This window comes from Zeugodacus cucurbitae, chromosome 4 (assembly GCF_028554725.1).
Source record: "Zeugodacus cucurbitae isolate PBARC_wt_2022May chromosome 4, idZeuCucr1.2, whole genome shotgun sequence".
Classification (NCBI taxonomy): Eukaryota; Metazoa; Arthropoda; class Insecta; order Diptera; family Tephritidae; genus Zeugodacus; species Zeugodacus cucurbitae.
The window spans coordinates 57,104,508-57,120,449 of NC_071669.1; the positions used below are offsets into that span (position 1 = coordinate 57,104,508).

General features: G+C 34.0%; 4 protein-coding genes across 8 annotated transcripts; 2 read left to right on the forward strand and 2 right to left on the reverse strand.

Annotated features, from left to right (window-relative positions):
• Positions 1-216: 216 nt before the first annotated feature.
• LOC105220897 (pyridoxal kinase) lies at positions 217-2,182 on the reverse strand. 3 transcript variants are annotated; one of them, XM_011197456.3, is made up of 6 exons: positions 1,989-2,182; positions 1,451-1,552; positions 1,247-1,346; positions 1,040-1,186; positions 655-978; positions 217-569 (listed from the first exon to the last, which is right to left on the reverse strand). In XM_011197456.3, the coding sequence occupies exons 2-6, from the start codon at positions 1,544-1,546 to the stop codon at positions 322-324; spliced, it is 915 nt and encodes a 304-aa protein (XP_011195758.1). In that variant the 5' UTR covers positions 1,547-1,552; positions 1,989-2,182; the 3' UTR covers positions 217-321. The 3 variants fall into 3 exon arrangements, with proteins under 3 accessions (XP_011195758.1, XP_054084695.1, XP_011195757.1); XM_054228720.1 differs by having other exon boundaries at positions 1,451-1,739; XM_011197455.3 differs by lacking the exon at positions 1,989-2,182 and having other exon boundaries at positions 1,451-1,945.
• A 250-nt stretch (positions 2,183-2,432) lies between these two features.
• LOC105220895 (28S ribosomal protein S35, mitochondrial) lies at positions 2,433-3,790 on the forward strand. Its single transcript, XM_011197454.3, has 2 exons — positions 2,433-2,774; positions 2,841-3,790. The coding sequence occupies exons 1-2, from the start codon at positions 2,654-2,656 to the stop codon at positions 3,710-3,712; spliced, it is 993 nt and encodes a 330-aa protein (XP_011195756.1). The 5' UTR covers positions 2,433-2,653; the 3' UTR covers positions 3,713-3,790.
• Positions 3,791-3,879: 89 nt separating this feature from the next.
• On the reverse strand, positions 3,880-8,430 carry LOC105220942 (uncharacterized). Its single transcript, XM_011197514.3, has 11 exons — positions 8,184-8,430; positions 8,007-8,120; positions 7,714-7,931; positions 7,447-7,657; positions 7,227-7,343; positions 7,030-7,160; positions 6,109-6,966; positions 5,672-6,041; positions 4,486-5,527; positions 4,143-4,386; positions 3,880-4,080 (listed from the first exon to the last, which is right to left on the reverse strand). Exons 1-11 carry the CDS (start codon positions 8,283-8,285, stop codon positions 3,882-3,884), a joined length of 3,606 nt encoding a protein of 1,201 aa, XP_011195816.2. The 5' UTR covers positions 8,286-8,430; the 3' UTR covers positions 3,880-3,881.
• Positions 8,431-8,921: 491 nt separating this feature from the next.
• Positions 8,922-15,880, forward strand: LOC105220893 (helicase POLQ-like). Of its 3 annotated transcripts, none has more exons than XM_029045961.2 (10): positions 9,300-9,442; positions 9,526-10,152; positions 10,219-10,397; positions 10,461-10,734; positions 10,797-11,002; positions 11,076-11,221; positions 11,284-11,737; positions 11,797-12,681; positions 12,748-12,882; positions 15,325-15,880. In XM_029045961.2, the coding sequence occupies exons 2-10, from the start codon at positions 9,561-9,563 to the stop codon at positions 15,391-15,393; spliced, it is 2,940 nt and encodes a 979-aa protein (XP_028901794.1). In that variant the 5' UTR covers positions 9,300-9,442; positions 9,526-9,560; the 3' UTR covers positions 15,394-15,880. The 3 variants fall into 3 exon arrangements, with proteins under 3 accessions (XP_011195750.1, XP_028901794.1, XP_011195751.1); XM_011197449.3 differs by having other exon boundaries at positions 9,303-9,442; positions 9,550-10,152; XM_011197448.3 differs by having other exon boundaries at positions 8,922-10,152.
• Positions 15,881-15,942: the final 62 nt, after the last annotated feature.

Below are 15,942 nucleotides of genomic sequence, written 5' to 3' on the forward strand. Positions count from 1 at the left end.
TGCATTAGAGTGACAACATAAACGTTTTGCGTGTGTATTTAGATTGACGATGGATGATTTTCTAAAGAAATTTTCTTTCTTTCTGCATATGATATTTTACATTTATTATTGTCCCACAAATCTAACAATATAACAATATGAATTACAGTCAAATAACATGCATACACACAAATAATCATCATATATGTATAAACATTGTAAACGCTACTAAATTAATGTGTACACACAAAATGCCAGTTAAACGCCAAAGTGATTGAATGCTATTGTTCTTTGTGTCGGTAAACAAATCAAATAATCGGCGAACTAAAAATGGCACATCGGTTATTTAATTTGTTGTGCCTTTAGCACTACCAGTGGATTTTCGATAACGCTTTTACTTTGTATCAATTTAAGTTCGCACTCCTGTGCAGTTACTTTACGTTGGCCGCTCAAAACTTCCTCAGGCATTGATGCAAGTGTGCGTTTTATGACAGCTTGAAGAGAAGCTATCGTATTTTCAAAAGCGACGCCCAAATCTTTCGTGGCATGACTGTGCGCTAAGAAGAGTGAGGCGAAGAGGTCTCCAGTACCTAAAATTGTTGGAAGAATTCAGGATATTAGTATTAAAATTTGTTTTGATCATTCATCAAAATTTCACTTTTTAACAGTAATTACCTGTGAATGATATGCCGTTTCCTTGGCGCGGAATATTTATTATATAGCGATTGCCATTTTCCTTGCTTAAGAAAGCACGTAACTCTTTTGCTTGCCCCAGTTCACTGCTAGAAATCACCACTGTATCAATGCCACGTTCATGAAACCATTGCACCGCCGACCAAACATCAGCCTCGGTGGTAATCTTTTTTTCCGTTAGTAATTCTACTTCATATTGGTTTGGTGTTATTATATCAGCAAGTGGTATAATTTCATCGCGATATATGGGTAGTAAATCTTCAGGTACATACATTTTGCCGTTATCACCCATGACAGGATCACAGACTACATTTAAACAGATAAGCAGTTAATTGTATATTTTGCGAATCATATAGATATAGCTTACCATATATTAAATGAGGATTGATTTCACGGAGTTTTTTTACAATATAAGAAATACGTTTTAGAAAAGACCCATTACCAGTATAACCCGTTAGTAAATGCGAGTAGCATTGTAGCAAGTTGTTGGCCTCCAATCCTTCAAAGAGTTCAGCTAAGAAGAAGATATAAAAAATTAACTTTGAGTTTTTTATAAAAGACAACTCATGCTTACCAAGTTCCTTTTCTTGCAATACCTGCCCTTTGATTGTTTTGTAACCAGTGTGATTGGACAATTGCACAGAGTTTATGGCGTCAACTTCAAAACCTAATATCTATAAATTTATAAATGTTTACTCATCAATTGTGAAATGTGTAAATATAGATTATTATATACTATGTATAGAATTAATTGCTAAATATTGGACATGTACTTTACCTGTAACGGAAATGTCGCACTTTTATTCCCAACATAACCGTGTACCACGTGACTTTGTATGGAGAGGACACGCCGGTTCAAGTCTGGATTAGCCATTTCGATCTTTTTTTTTTTAAATATATATAGAAATATAGGATTACAGGCAAGTTATTATTTATGGGTTTTCTATGATTTCGCAAACCGTGATATATATGCGCTTCCAAGTGAAATGGAACCACAACTAGCAACTTTTGAGAAGTGACCTGCCCTATATATAAGCTTATGAGTGAGATGAAACTGCAACTAACAGCTTTTGAGAATAAGAGAGTGTTTATTAAAACATTATATAGGCGCTTTATTAGTTGGGCGTCGTTTTGTAAAAGCTGATAATTGCTAAATATTTATGTATATGTATTATAGAAGACAGAAGTCTTAGTTCATATATATGTATGTATATCACTTGTTGTATCTCCTTATCAGTTTTTTAAGAACAACACTTTATCTCCATGCTACACTACTCTGTAGTATTAAGTTGGCTGTAAAATGTTTGTGTATTCACCTTTATTCTCGCCTTTATCTTTCGCTAAGCTAAAAATTACTCTTAACCGAGATTAATGATCGTGATAAAGATTATTCACATTTATTTGCATACATCTAAAGTTAGTACTATAATTACGTATACGGTTTTAAAACACAATAAAAGCTGAACTATTAAACAGCTGATCAAGTATACTCTTGCATTTTGCACAAAGGGCTGTCCGCAATATCGCAGTTATTTGTCTAATCAGAAATTCAGGGCTGTACTCAAACTGGAGTACCACGAAATTTGCATAAAAGTTTATTCCACAACTTGTGAAAGGTAAACTGGTCACTGCTTAAAAAACAAAGTTTTCGTACTCAAATATTAACTAGTTCGAAACTATCAGCTAAAATGGCAGTTTTAAACAAATCTTAGCATTAATAATTTGGGTTAATAATTAAATTAAAACATGACAATAGCGCTAACGATAATATTAAAAATAGCAACACTGTTCGTGCCTTTAATCAAAATGGCAGCACTGTCAGTGAAGTATTTTTTTATTCTTTGACATGTTTTCTTTTTGAGTGTGATTAATTTTATTACGGCATTAATTTTCGTTAAAATTAACTGAAAATATTAATGTCTGCATAATTAAGAAGTGAAATAGTTTAACGATTTTAACGAGAAGGCAGTTGTAAATAAAAATGGCATCCTTAACACGTCTGTTCGAGCGGAATTTACGTAATTCCAGCACTGCAGGCAGGCGGCTTTACAGTCAGACACAAGAAGAACCAGCTGGTAACAAGCATGAATTTGACGACGAAGGTTAGAATTGTAAAGTATTTTGTAAAATAAAATATAAAAAAAAAAGATAATTTTTTCACCAATTAGAATTTCGTGTACTCAACTTGCGTGCCGTAAAGCAGGCAGACCAACAGAAGCGTCGCGTATTCAAAAAGGAAGCAGTGCTGCCGCCTCGTCACCTCAAAATGGCAACGGATCAGGATTGGACTGCTGTATGGCCGGGTCCACGCTCATTTCAACCATCCTCTGTGCCCCTGCCACTACGTCAAGGTTATACGGAAAAGGGCGCTGCACCCCCTTCTAAATTCGCGAATGCGGAGCTTATGAAAATTCCAAATTTTCTACATTTAACACCACCGGCGATTCGACAACAATGCGAAGCTTTGAAAAAGTTTTGTACACCATGGCCTAAAGGTTTAGAAACCGCGGAGAAATGTGAAAAATATTTTCCTATCGAAATTAAAAGTACAGATTATTGTCATGCGCTACCCACCATACGTAATCCGGAAGCTCGTCGTGTTACGCTGAATATTAAATTGTCGGATTTGAAATTTGATGCACATGCAAAGGATAAATTTTTACGTCTAGTTGGCGATCGTTACAACCCGAATACGGGTATTTTGACAATTGTGGCGGATAGATGTCCTTTGAGGAAACAAAACTATGACTATGCAATGTATTTGTTAACCGCTTGCTATCATGAATCATTCGTTACCGAGCCATGGGAACAAAGCAAAACGGAAGCGGATATGGAATATTACAGTTTTGAACGAAATAAGTCCAAACAGTCAGCTGAAGCAATAATAAATTGGGGTGTAACTACGGAAGAGACGAAATCGCAAGTGAGTGCCGATTTTGCACAAAGTGTAGAACTCCTAATAAATGAAGGCGAAAATGAATACAATTTGGGAAAGTATAAAGAGGAGGTATTAAAGTTGCTAAATATAAGAAACGAATAATTGTTCAAATTTCGTCTTAATAAAACTAAATAGAATGTTGCGAAAAATGAATAAAGTGCTTGTTTACCGTTTTAATAAGTGATTATTTATTATTCTTCACAAACACTTAACGAAACATAATAATAATTAGATTTTAATATTTCAATTGTTAGAAATGGACAACGTGAACTTATAAATTGGATAATGAGGAAATATCTTTAAGTAAATTTTCAGTGCTTTCGTTTACAAAATTGCGCCATTCTTGTGTAGTTATAAACTTGGATGTTTGTTGCAGTTTCTCGATTTTGTGTTTTGCATCATATTCAATTTCTGCCGACAAGTTTATATTACTTAAAATACGTAAAAGATCGTCAATATTTTGTTTAAAACTGTAAAAAAAAAATGTTAATTGTAAAATAATGGAAATCAAAAATGCATACTGCAAGTATACCATTGAAATTGTTGGTGTTTTCGCTGATAAGCTTCATATTGCCAACCTAGTTGACGTGCGAGTCGTTCGGCGTTAGCTTCTAGCTCCCATAGTGATTTTCGTTCGCGTTCGATTTCATTTATCATACTCTCACCAATATTACAAATTTTTTCAATATATACATTAGCCGAATTTGAACCGGTCTCAATTTGATCCAAGTGTAGATTTAAGTTTTTCTTATAAGTCGTAATCATATCCGTGGACTCTGTAATAAAGATTCATATTTTAGTATAATTCATTGATTGGATGACATTCATTGATTCATAATTCAATAGTGTAAATAAGTTGCTCAAACAAAAAATACCTTGAAGGAGTGCTTTCGGTGTTGGTGCGTTAAAATTACGGTTTCTTTGAATGGAACTATTCACATTGACTTCGTTCTTTTCTTCTACTATGGTCTTAGATGTAGTTGTAGCAGTAACCAACGAGTTGGTCTTTGAGAGATTGAGTGGAGCATTCGTTGAAGCTGCTAAATTTACGACGAATTTTCGTTGATGAATAAAACTGTCTTGCTGTGTGATTACCGACGTGCCTGTTGTGGTAACTTGACATTTGGTAACGCTGGTGGTTTTTCGAAAATTTTCTAATGGTAATTGTGGCGTTAAGAACAAATGTTGCCTTGGTTTAAAAGGCGCCTCTAAAGGTTGAGACGTAGATACTTCTCCGTTGTTATACGAAATGATGGATTGCTCACTGTCACTGTCACTATCGTTTTCAGATCGCGAACAATATATTATGCTTGTCGCCGATGCCAATTTGTTTGCTTTATCTATTTTTACTGGAGATTTTGGTGTAGTTGGCAGTGCCAAATCAATGTTAACCGGTTGCGTTCTTTTATAAGCTAAATCTTTATTCGTTTCATATTCAGGCGAAAATGATATATTTGTGATATCAATTAGTGGGGAAAAAGTCGGGAAATCACTGAACTCGTCATAGTCACATATGTTATTAATACCATTTTGGCTTACATCCTGACGGCAATCTTGTATGTCATCAACTTGTGCTACATTTACATTAACGCCATTTGCTGGAACAGACAAATTGTTGCAGATTTGAATTTTTTTTAATTCATCAATATTCAAATCTTTTTCAACGCACATTTTGGATGTTGTACATTCATTTTTTTCAATATTGTTTGATTTCGTAACATTTTTTTCATTGCGTGTCTCAGTATTATAGGCAGTACATGTACGTACGACAGCATCGGCTAAGTTTTCCGGTATCGACGAGCATATTTCTATATCCGCTGAATAAACAGTTTGATTTTTATTTTTAAATACTGATTTTTTCGAATTTTGAATATGTGGTTGACTAATCGGCAAAGCTTTCGCTGCATCAAATGGGTCCTTATGAAATGATACACATTATAAAAAAAAAGTTTAGATCTATTAATTTCGATATTAATTCAATAAATTAAACAAAAATTATTCAAAATACTTTAAAATATATCTAAAGCACTTTAATTACATTCGTGGTGTTTTAGTACATACCAACGCTTCCTTTAATCTATGTTTGGTAGGGCTCAAGTCCAGATTTGTACCCTTTCTTTTAATACTACGTGGTACTGCATTTCGAGATCGTTTTACTTCGCTGTTAGCATTCTCATCACTAAACGGATTTCGGCGTATTCTAAAGTTACGATATGATTGTCCTGGCTCCGCATCACTTACGGTGAGGTCTTCATAAACATTCGTACTTAAGTTGGATAACGCTGCTCCGTTTGTAATATTTGGTAAATTAGTGATAGTTTCTTCAGCATTACTTTTACTTAATTCTTGATTCGTATATAACATAGGCTTAACTTCATTGATTTTTTTCAACTGCTTTGTAGAAATATTGGAATTTTTTTGCTTGGTATTTCTAGAATAAAAATTATAGTATTGAAACAAAACCATAAATCAACTATTAATCGAGCATTATTACAAACCTGTTAGTTCGTGGTCGAGACATTCGTTTTGTTTTGTTGGGAATATATTCATTGTCAGTGTCGTCAGCGAGCTGAGTTTTAAAGAAACGTTTCCGCTGTTGTTTAACATTTTGTTTCGAAGCGATTTTAGGCTCTTGTGAAGTAAGTTGTGATTCCGAAGCGGACGTTGAGTAGTTTACTATTTTTCTGCGACAACTACGACTACGTGTGTTCTTCGACACTTCATTATCAAATTCATTTTCCAAATTTGATAAATGCGGCAATCGATAATTTGTTTTATCAATGGATTTGGCAATTTCGCTATTTGTTTTGTTGACTTTGCTCATTTTGTTGGAGTTGTCATTGTTACTCTTAGTTGGGCCTATTAAAATCTCATAACTTTTCTGAAATTGTTTTGAACTTGTTTTCTTATTAGATGTTCCACTTTGTGTGTCCAAACAAGGTTTACTTCGTTTAATTGGTATATGCGGTTCATTTTTCCTTTCATTTCTCTTTTTAGGTGAAATATTTTCCTTATTATCTATGTTGGGATAATTATTCCTCGTACTATCTGTTGAATTATACAACGGTGTTATGTTTGTTTTGTCACCAATCGTCTTTTCGGTATACTCAGTACTTGAAAGTGGTGTAGATATATTAAGTGGTCTCGCAAATGATGATGTTTTATTGTTTTGCACATTCGTAAGTTGGGATTCATTGAAGTATTTCAAAATAAATTTGTTTTCCAACAGACGCATAGCTTCGTCCCTTGGTATAATGATTTGAGCTGTTGTAACTTGATTTATATCGCGTATATCACCTGATTCCTTATGAATTTGTGCTGGTGCTTGAAATTGCACGTTGAGTGTTAAGTTATTGCTAAATATAAAACGTACATAAATAAAATATTTAATTTCTGGAACGATTATGGAATGGACTTACAGTGATAACTTAGTAATTTGTAGGCTCACAGAACAATTTATATATATTGCTTTTGTATTTGTTTGACATCGGCCATTGAATGAGAGGGTACGCGGACAGTAATTAAAGTCTATCCAAAAATGTTCTGCATTCTACAAAAAATAAGTAAATACATATTAAAAAATAACTATGGTATATTGACGATATGAAAAACATACCAAAGGCTTGAAAAATTTTGTATTGTCTTCGAACTTGAATGATTTACAACGAAATGAATAAACTAGAATATTTTTGGCCAAATGCATATTATAAGTGTTCAACAGGTCCCTTGCAGTCTATAATTATTGAATTTGTTGTTATACTTTCAGTAAATAATTTTCATGTTACTAAAATAACAATAAAAATTAAATATATTATTAAATAGACATTTCATATTACGTTTTCAAATTTTGCCGTTTGAAAATTGGCAACAGCTATAGCAGCAGTTAATTTATCTTTTAAAATTGATCTATCTGCGCAACGAATACTGTTGAGTTCGCTTTGGAGTCGTGTAGAGTCTACACATTTTAATAACATGGCTAATAAACGCAATGCTAACAATTGTGTGTTGAAATCACCAACAAATCCAATGGGAAACCAAACGCACGCGCTGAAAATCAATTAACCGAGTTATTAACTTAACTTAATTACTGGATATGTACATACATTACACCCGTTTCGAATGTAGCCAACTTTTCGAGAACTCCCGGTCGTAGGTTAAGCAATATCTCATGTATCATTTTCAGTAATTGATAGTGATAGGAGATCATAACCTTTGCTTTGTATTGCAAGCAACCAATAATGTATGTAACTGCGGAAGGCACCACTTTTTCAAATTGTCTCCGAATTCCATCATGTTGATTTGTAATATTGGACTGAATTTTCTAAGAGAATATTAAAATGAGTCATATTTACATATGTTCGAAAGAAAATTTGTTGTAATTTGCTTATTCATTTACCAAAAATAGGCCAACCCAAGTTATGACCAGCTGGTAAGCTGCCGTTTGTTTATGTTGTAGTGCCTCCTCTAAAACTCGAAATCCCAATAACATATCATAAAACAGCTTAGAACTCTAAAAAAATTATTTTGATATTCATTATAACCTCTATAGTATTGTTCTCAAGGTCATATATACCAGTATTTTTCTTGCAATTAATATTTCAATTTTTTCTATCGCTTCCGTTATGTCCATCAAACAGGTCGGTGATTTTGTGAAAATGCTTTCTCTCGACGTCATTTTTCTTTTATAGTTATTTATTTAATCTAATTTAATGCAAAGCTACAGATGTAAAGCTTACTTAAATTGTTGATTTATTATTATTTTTAATATTCGCAATTATTTTTCTGTGTAACTTCTTTTTACTGACTTTTATTTTAACAGTCAAAATAGGAAACTTGGTTGCGAAGGGAAATGACAAAAGTATACTTTTTATAAAAATGGGTAGCACTTACTCATTTTGAATTTGTATTGATTGGGCACTACACAAAACTCTCATTAATGCAATTAGTTATTAAATAATATTTACAATTATATGCTTTCCTTTTGTTATTTGAGGTTGTACATCATATTTTAACTTTTTTATTTTCTCACTCAATTCGTTAAAAAAACATTTTGAAATATTTGTATTGTGATTGGTAATACTTTCAGTGGTGCATTTCTACACTCTCAGCTGTGTGTTGACGGTATTACACAGTCATCAAATATTTTAATTGCTGCTTTTTATTCAATAATAAAATTGTAGTTTATAATATACATTTGATTCCCAAAAGTTTTTTTAGGTCTATTATTACAGACCTATTTGAAAGTCCTCAAGTGATTGCCACTTAATTTCACAATCTTTCCTAATAACACTTCAGCGTGAACGAACCTCATACGTCAGTTTCCATATGTTTTCTATTTACATACGTTTACATAAAAACGCGCGCATTCGAATCGAGAATTATAACAAGGAAACTTAATGTTTTATAACAATTTATTAGTATTTTAATAACAAATTAACTATTTAAAAGCAACGTTTGTGTTAAACATTTGGCAGTGATGTCAAAAAACGTACGAAAAGTGAAATGGGGCTCTCCTGAAATAACAACTAAACGAAAATGTCTGGATAGAAATATAATGAGTGGTATACATGAGACCGAAAACCTGTTCATGTCCGATGGAGAAGAGGATAGCTTTTTCACAGTCTCGAAACTGAATTCTGGAAACAATTACAAAGTTGCTTCCAATGTACTTGAAGACCAAAGTGATTCGGTTTTACACAGCCTTGAAAACGATACCAGCTTATTTTGCGCACAGATGACAAACGACATAAATCGGGAATCAACACTTTTTGTAACACAGCCGAATTGCAGTTTCCAAATAAGTGATTTCAAGGAGGACACATTTCTTTCAAAGTCTGTACTGGATAATGTCATGTCCAATTGTAAAGAAACTATTACATTAGAAAATGAAACAAATTGTTTATTTTCCAATACAGCCAACGATAATCTAACTGTTTCAGCCGTGGAAAATATGCTTAACGACACTCCTCTTGAGCTTTTCGGTAGTCCTAACACGGATCAAAACACAAATAAATCACCGGTGAAAAATGTTACCACAATCAACACAGATAATAGCAACAACTTTCATATAGATGACAGTATATTTAATACGATTAATTTGCATAGCGAACAAATTAATGAAAGTCAAAAACAGTTAAAGATTGATGATACATTTTTTGCGAATATAAAAATTGAAGATTTGACGAAAGATGAAGAAACCGAACTCTTCGCGGATGTGAATGTAGATACAGAGGGAGTACAAAACTCTCAAAGATTTCTGAATGACGTTGCAATATTCAAAGTACCACATGCACCAGCGCCAATTAAACACAAACTCAATAATGAAGAAACCCAAAACAATGTTATTACTGGCAGCCAATATATGGTAAACAATGAGTTGCCAAATACTACGGTACTCTCGAATCTTTCGCGATTGGACTGGGATTCTCAAGTATTCTCTGATAAACTGGAAAATAATTTTCCTAATAAAGGGGACTTTTTTGGTTTACCAGACAGAGTGAAACAAATGATATTCACTCATAAGGGTATACCGAACTTATATGGTTAGTAACATTTTTGTAAATATTTGCGAAATTATGTGAATAACAAACAGTAATTACATATTAAAGAATGGCAAGAAGAATGCTTAAATTTACCAGCCATACATATGCGCAAAAACTTAATATATGCGTTGCCAACTAGCGGTGGTAAAACATTAGTTGCTGAAATATTAATGCTGCGAGAGGTGTTGTGCCGCGAGAAGGACGTACTCTTCATATTACCCTACGTATCAATAGTACAAGAAAAGGTTAAGTACCAAAACGTAAATTATATATTGTGAATATGAAAATAATGCAATTCTACAATTTAGGTTAGTGCCATGTCGCCATTCGCTATAGCGCTGAACTTTATTGTGGATGAGTATACCGCCGGTAAAGGAAAATGCCCACCCATGAAGCGGAAGAAACGTAAATGTATATATATAGCTTCTATTGAGAAAGGTGCCGTTTTAATGGACAGTTTGATCGAGGCACAACGAGCGGATGAAATAGGTTTGGTGGTGGTCGATGAATTGCATCTGATAGGTGAAAAAGGACGAGGAGCCACATTAGAGGCTTTACTTACCAAAATTATGTTTATAGATGGTAGGTACTCTTCTATTCTATATTTTTTTAAATGTATATATGTAATTTCTTTTTTATTACAGTTAGCATACAAATTGTTGGCATGAGTGCAACAATCGGAAATCTAAGCGAGGTTTCCACTTTCCTAAAAGCAGACGTATATACACGAAGTTTTCGCCCAGTGGAATTGAAAGAATATATAAAATGTGGCAATGATATATTAGCGATAAACTCTGCAGGAAAAACGTTGGAGGAAGTATTTGTTTACAATCGAAGCGTTGATTTTAATGTAAGTCTATTGCATATATGAAGTTTGCATAGTAACACACCACTGTATTACATTTATTTTTGCAAATCCTTAGTATAGTGAGTCTATGGCACGTACTGATCCAGATCACTTGGCCGGTTTGGTGGCAGAATGTGCACCCGAACACTGCGTGCTTATATTCTGTCCATCGCGTAAAAACTGTGAAAATGTCGCTTTGCTTTTGAGCCGTATTTTACCCAAGTATTTTATTTAATTATAATAAAAATCTGAAATTATTTACTAACACACTGCAATTTATTTAGAAAGTTTTTGCAATATCGAAAACGTGAAAAGAAGGATCTTATGGACGCGTTGGATAAAGTATGTGGCGTGCTGGGAGATGTTTTAGCTAAGACTATACCTTATGGCATAGCCTATCATCACTCGGGTCTGATAATGGATGAGCGTAAATTCATAGAGACTGCATATCGTTTTGGTGTATTAAGTGTCATCTGCTGCACATCGACTTTGGCGGCTGGTGTCAATCTGCCCGCTAAACGCGTTATAATACGTGCACCTTATGTGGGCGCCGAATTTATGACACTGTGTCGCTATAAACAAATGGTAGGACGCGCTGGACGCGCAGGCATGGGCGAAGCGGGTGAAAGTTTTCTAATTACAACCAGTCGTGACAATGTACGCGTTGGCGAAATGTTATTTTCACCAATGGATAAGGCCATCACTTCTTTGGATTACGAAAATTGCATTGGTTTACAGGTTAGTTGACACTTATGTAGATTTATTACATTATTGAAAAAAAAAAATAATTCATACAGAGTTTGGTGTTGAGTGCTATTGGTTTGGAAATTGCCTCGTGTCGTGCGGATTTGTACCGTTTAGTAGGCAGCACTTTGCTATCTGTGCAAGCACCACAACTAGAACTATCGACCGAACAAATGGTGCTCAAACTGATACGCGAAATGTTCAAACATAAAGTATTGGAGTTGTGCTCACCGGCGGCCGCTGCGCAACGTAATACATCGAGCATACTTACGACGCAGGATGTTAAAAATACAACCAACCGCACTTCACAGGAGCACCGCAGACTGTTCATTAGTAAATCGACACGTTTTCAACTTACAAATATCGGACGTGCGGCCTTTAAAGCCGGCATTGACTATCAACGGACCTATGCAATACATGCCGAATTGAAATTGGCACAAAAGCAACTAATACTGACAAACTATGCACACTTGTTGTATCTCGTTGTGAGTTTCAATTCGAATACAAAGGGTGATGAATTATTCCAAACTAATGCGAATATCCTTTATCGCGTGTATATGTCGTTGGATGTAACAACTCAATCGCTCTTCCATCAACTGGGCTTCACCGAAGCGATTGCTGTTAAAATGGCAAAAACCTTGTCCGTGCAAGGCCCATTAGAATTGAAGCTAAATCGCCTCTATAAGGTGTTGGTTTTAGTGGATATTTTAAAGCTCACACCGTTACATATAGTAGCGTCGCGTTATAATGTGGAACGTGGCATGCTGCAAACGCTTATCAGTCAGTCAACTGCTGGCGCCAGTGCAATAGTTCGTTTATGCGAACAACTCGATGACTTTTGGTGTTATAAATCACTTTTCGAGCGAATCATACGCAAATTGGATCGTTGTGGTACAATGGAGTTGGAACCGTTGCTCGATTTGCCAGCCGTTAAAATAGTAAGTAGATTTAATCAATGCTTTATTAAAGTTGCTGCAAAATATGTATTTTAATATTACTTACAGAATCGTGCTAAGCAACTTTATAATGCCGGTTATAAGACAGTCGAAGATATAGCCAAATGCAAACCTATTGATTTTGTAAGATCTGTGGAACATATGCCTATGAAAATAGCTAAAGAAATTATCTCCGCAGCTAAGGTAAGTGCTTCAGTAAATATAAAATAAACAAGTAAGGAAGGGGTAAGTTCGGGTGCAACCGTACATTTTATATTCTCGCAATTTATTTATTTTATTTATTTAATTTCTCGAAGCAAATTTGCCTATACAAAACAATTGAACTACCATTAATCCGTTCCAACCTCCAAAATGTCACCCCAGTTATTTTTGTTACGTGGTTTTGAATAATAAAAACGTATTTATAAATATCAAATATTTATTACACAAAAACAAAAAAGGGAATGTAAAGAAATAAATTAGATATCCTCACTGGTATTTGCCTTTTTCGCTAAATTTTTCTCGCTTTCACCTGTGGGCCGTTTAGAAAAAAACATGTCCAAGGAGGTTTGTTTCTTCCTCCCTCTCAGAATGTTCCGGAAATGAGCTAGACAAGTGTCATTAAAAAGGTCAGATGCACGACCTGTTATAACTTTTTCGGGGTGTTTTTTTTCCACGAACTGTGAAACTCCCACATTCCTAAGATCTCCTTTATCTCACTTGTAGAAATAACCTCCTCCTCTGACTCCTCAACACCAATTTCTTGCATAACCTCAGTATGCTGCTGTGACTGTAACTCTTGTATCTCATCAGTCGTCAGTTCTTGGGTGTGCTCCTCGATGAGCTCGTTCACGTCTCTCTCTTCCACCTCTAGACCCATGGATTTCCCCAGAGATACAATCCGAAACCGAACCGGACTCGTATCTCGAATTTCGCTCGTAACTAAAAGCAAAAAATCACTTGCTCGTCGGCTCATATCTCGAAAAACTCGTATGTTGGGGCACTCGTATGTCGAAGTACCACTGTATATTGTATATGAGAAATGAGTTCATTGTTGAACCGATTTCACTATATATATCACCACCAAGGTACACTATATCTAAGACTATACGCTCACTTAATTTTGCTAAGATATCTCACATATTAACCGATTTATAAGGCATAAAGCTTATAATTTTGAAAAACCAATAATGAGGTATATGGTAGCTAGTGGAAGTTATAACTCGATTTTAATAATTTTTGGCATAGAGTAACTGAACTAAAATAACTGAGAGATTTACCGATATTTTCGGTGAAAAATTACCCTTAGGCACTGTGTTCTTCATGTCCTTGAAAAGTTATAGTCCGATTTCGACAATTTTTCCTGAAGTGGTGCCTTATCTCAAATACAGTATTATTAAGACGGAATTCAAAATTGAGTTATATGGGAAGTAGGCGTGGTTGTGAACCGATTTCGATCATTTTTCGTCCGTATCGTGATATATAGTTTTTGACACCCATTTTCAATTTTTGTTTTTAATCTGAGTACAGCTTTTTCTGTCATTTCTTCTGTTAAATTTTAGTTTTGCTGACTTTTTTCGTTAGTGAATTAACGCAATTTTAGTGATTTCATAGTGTGTAATTATTAACCCAAACGATTACCCTCCTCCCGCCCAACCGACGCGTGGGGCGCAGTCCGCATACGAGCGGAATTTGCCGAGTCTAGAAAGGCAAGAGATTTTTAAGCGTCCGGTTTTTAAACTGCTCAGCTACAGAAACAAACATTTCAACAGCTGAGAATTAAAAATTTATAAAAACAAAAAGTTAAAAATTTCTGAATATTACTTATTAAAAGAAGACAAAATAGTTTTTTTGATGCTAAATATTGAGTCAGATGGATCAAATGTGCTGGAATGCGAATTAAAATCATGACATATTCGGCAGAATGGTTCATTTAACTCAAAATTTGTTCTAGAAGATTTTAGAAATAATGGTCTAAACTGCCTGGATGAACGCAATGGGACATTAAACTTAATATCAGACAAAAGGAATGAACTACAAACTAAACCATTCAATAGTTTTACTAGGAAAATTATACCTAGCATTTCTCTGCGACTAGTGAGTGTGGGAAGATTTATAAGTTTTAAACGACTAGTATACGGGGGAAGATTCAATCTTGAATCCCAATGTAAGTGGCCTAAAGCAAAAAGTAAAAATTGTTTTTGAACGGACTCAAGCTTATCAGAATGGGATTGATAGCTAGGATTCCATACCACAGAACCATACTCCAATATAGGCCTTACCAATGTTGTAAAAAGAATTTTAGTAATATATGGATCACTAAATTCTTTAGACCAACGTTTAACAAAGCTAAGAGCACCTTTAGCTTTTAAGACAATTGAATTTACATGAGAATTAAAATTTAGTTTAGGGTCCATATTAACTCCTAAATCAACAAAGCTAAAAACTTGCTCTAAACTGAAGTTATTTATTACATAGGGGGAAAGATCAACAGTTCTACGGGAAAAGCACATCGTTTAACATTTTTTTATTAAGGGAAATGATCCGATTTCACTCATTTTAATTTTTTTGATTAGCGAAAACTTGCCGAAAAACTAACTTAAATGCTCTTTAATATGATCATCATATATTTTTTCTTGTTTGTAGATTATATTAATGAAGAAGTTGGACTATCTGGAGGAGGAAGCTGAGGCTTTGAAAGTCTGTCTGCAATAGCCTACCATTACAACGTGTTATACAAAGAACACAACTCGTTACTCTTATATAGTAAATTACTTTATTTTAATTTCACTTTCACTTTGTTTTTTTTTTTTTACATATTTCATTTTCGCTTATGCGCATTTAGGCGAAATTTAGAAAATACCTAACTCTACTATTTTAACAGTGTAATTTGCGGAAATTTTCAACATAAAACTACTATTTTTTTTTAACAATTTAGTCACATTATAAACTCACTATGAAATGTTATACCATTTTAAAATTACAATTGTATACAATTCAGTACAAAAACAATTTACAATATATATATATGTAAGTAAGTAAAACAATTAGCGAATTAGGGGCACAAGACTAAACGAAATCACGGGGAAAACAGACATATCTATGCATATGTATATAATGTATGTATGTGTACAAAAACACAATAATTAAAAATAAAAAAAAAAATTATAATTAAAACAGAAATCATAAAAGTTAACTCATTTAGTTATGTATGTATGTATTTTATGTGACAAAATTTTAAAAAATTTCTGTCTTTGCTATCAC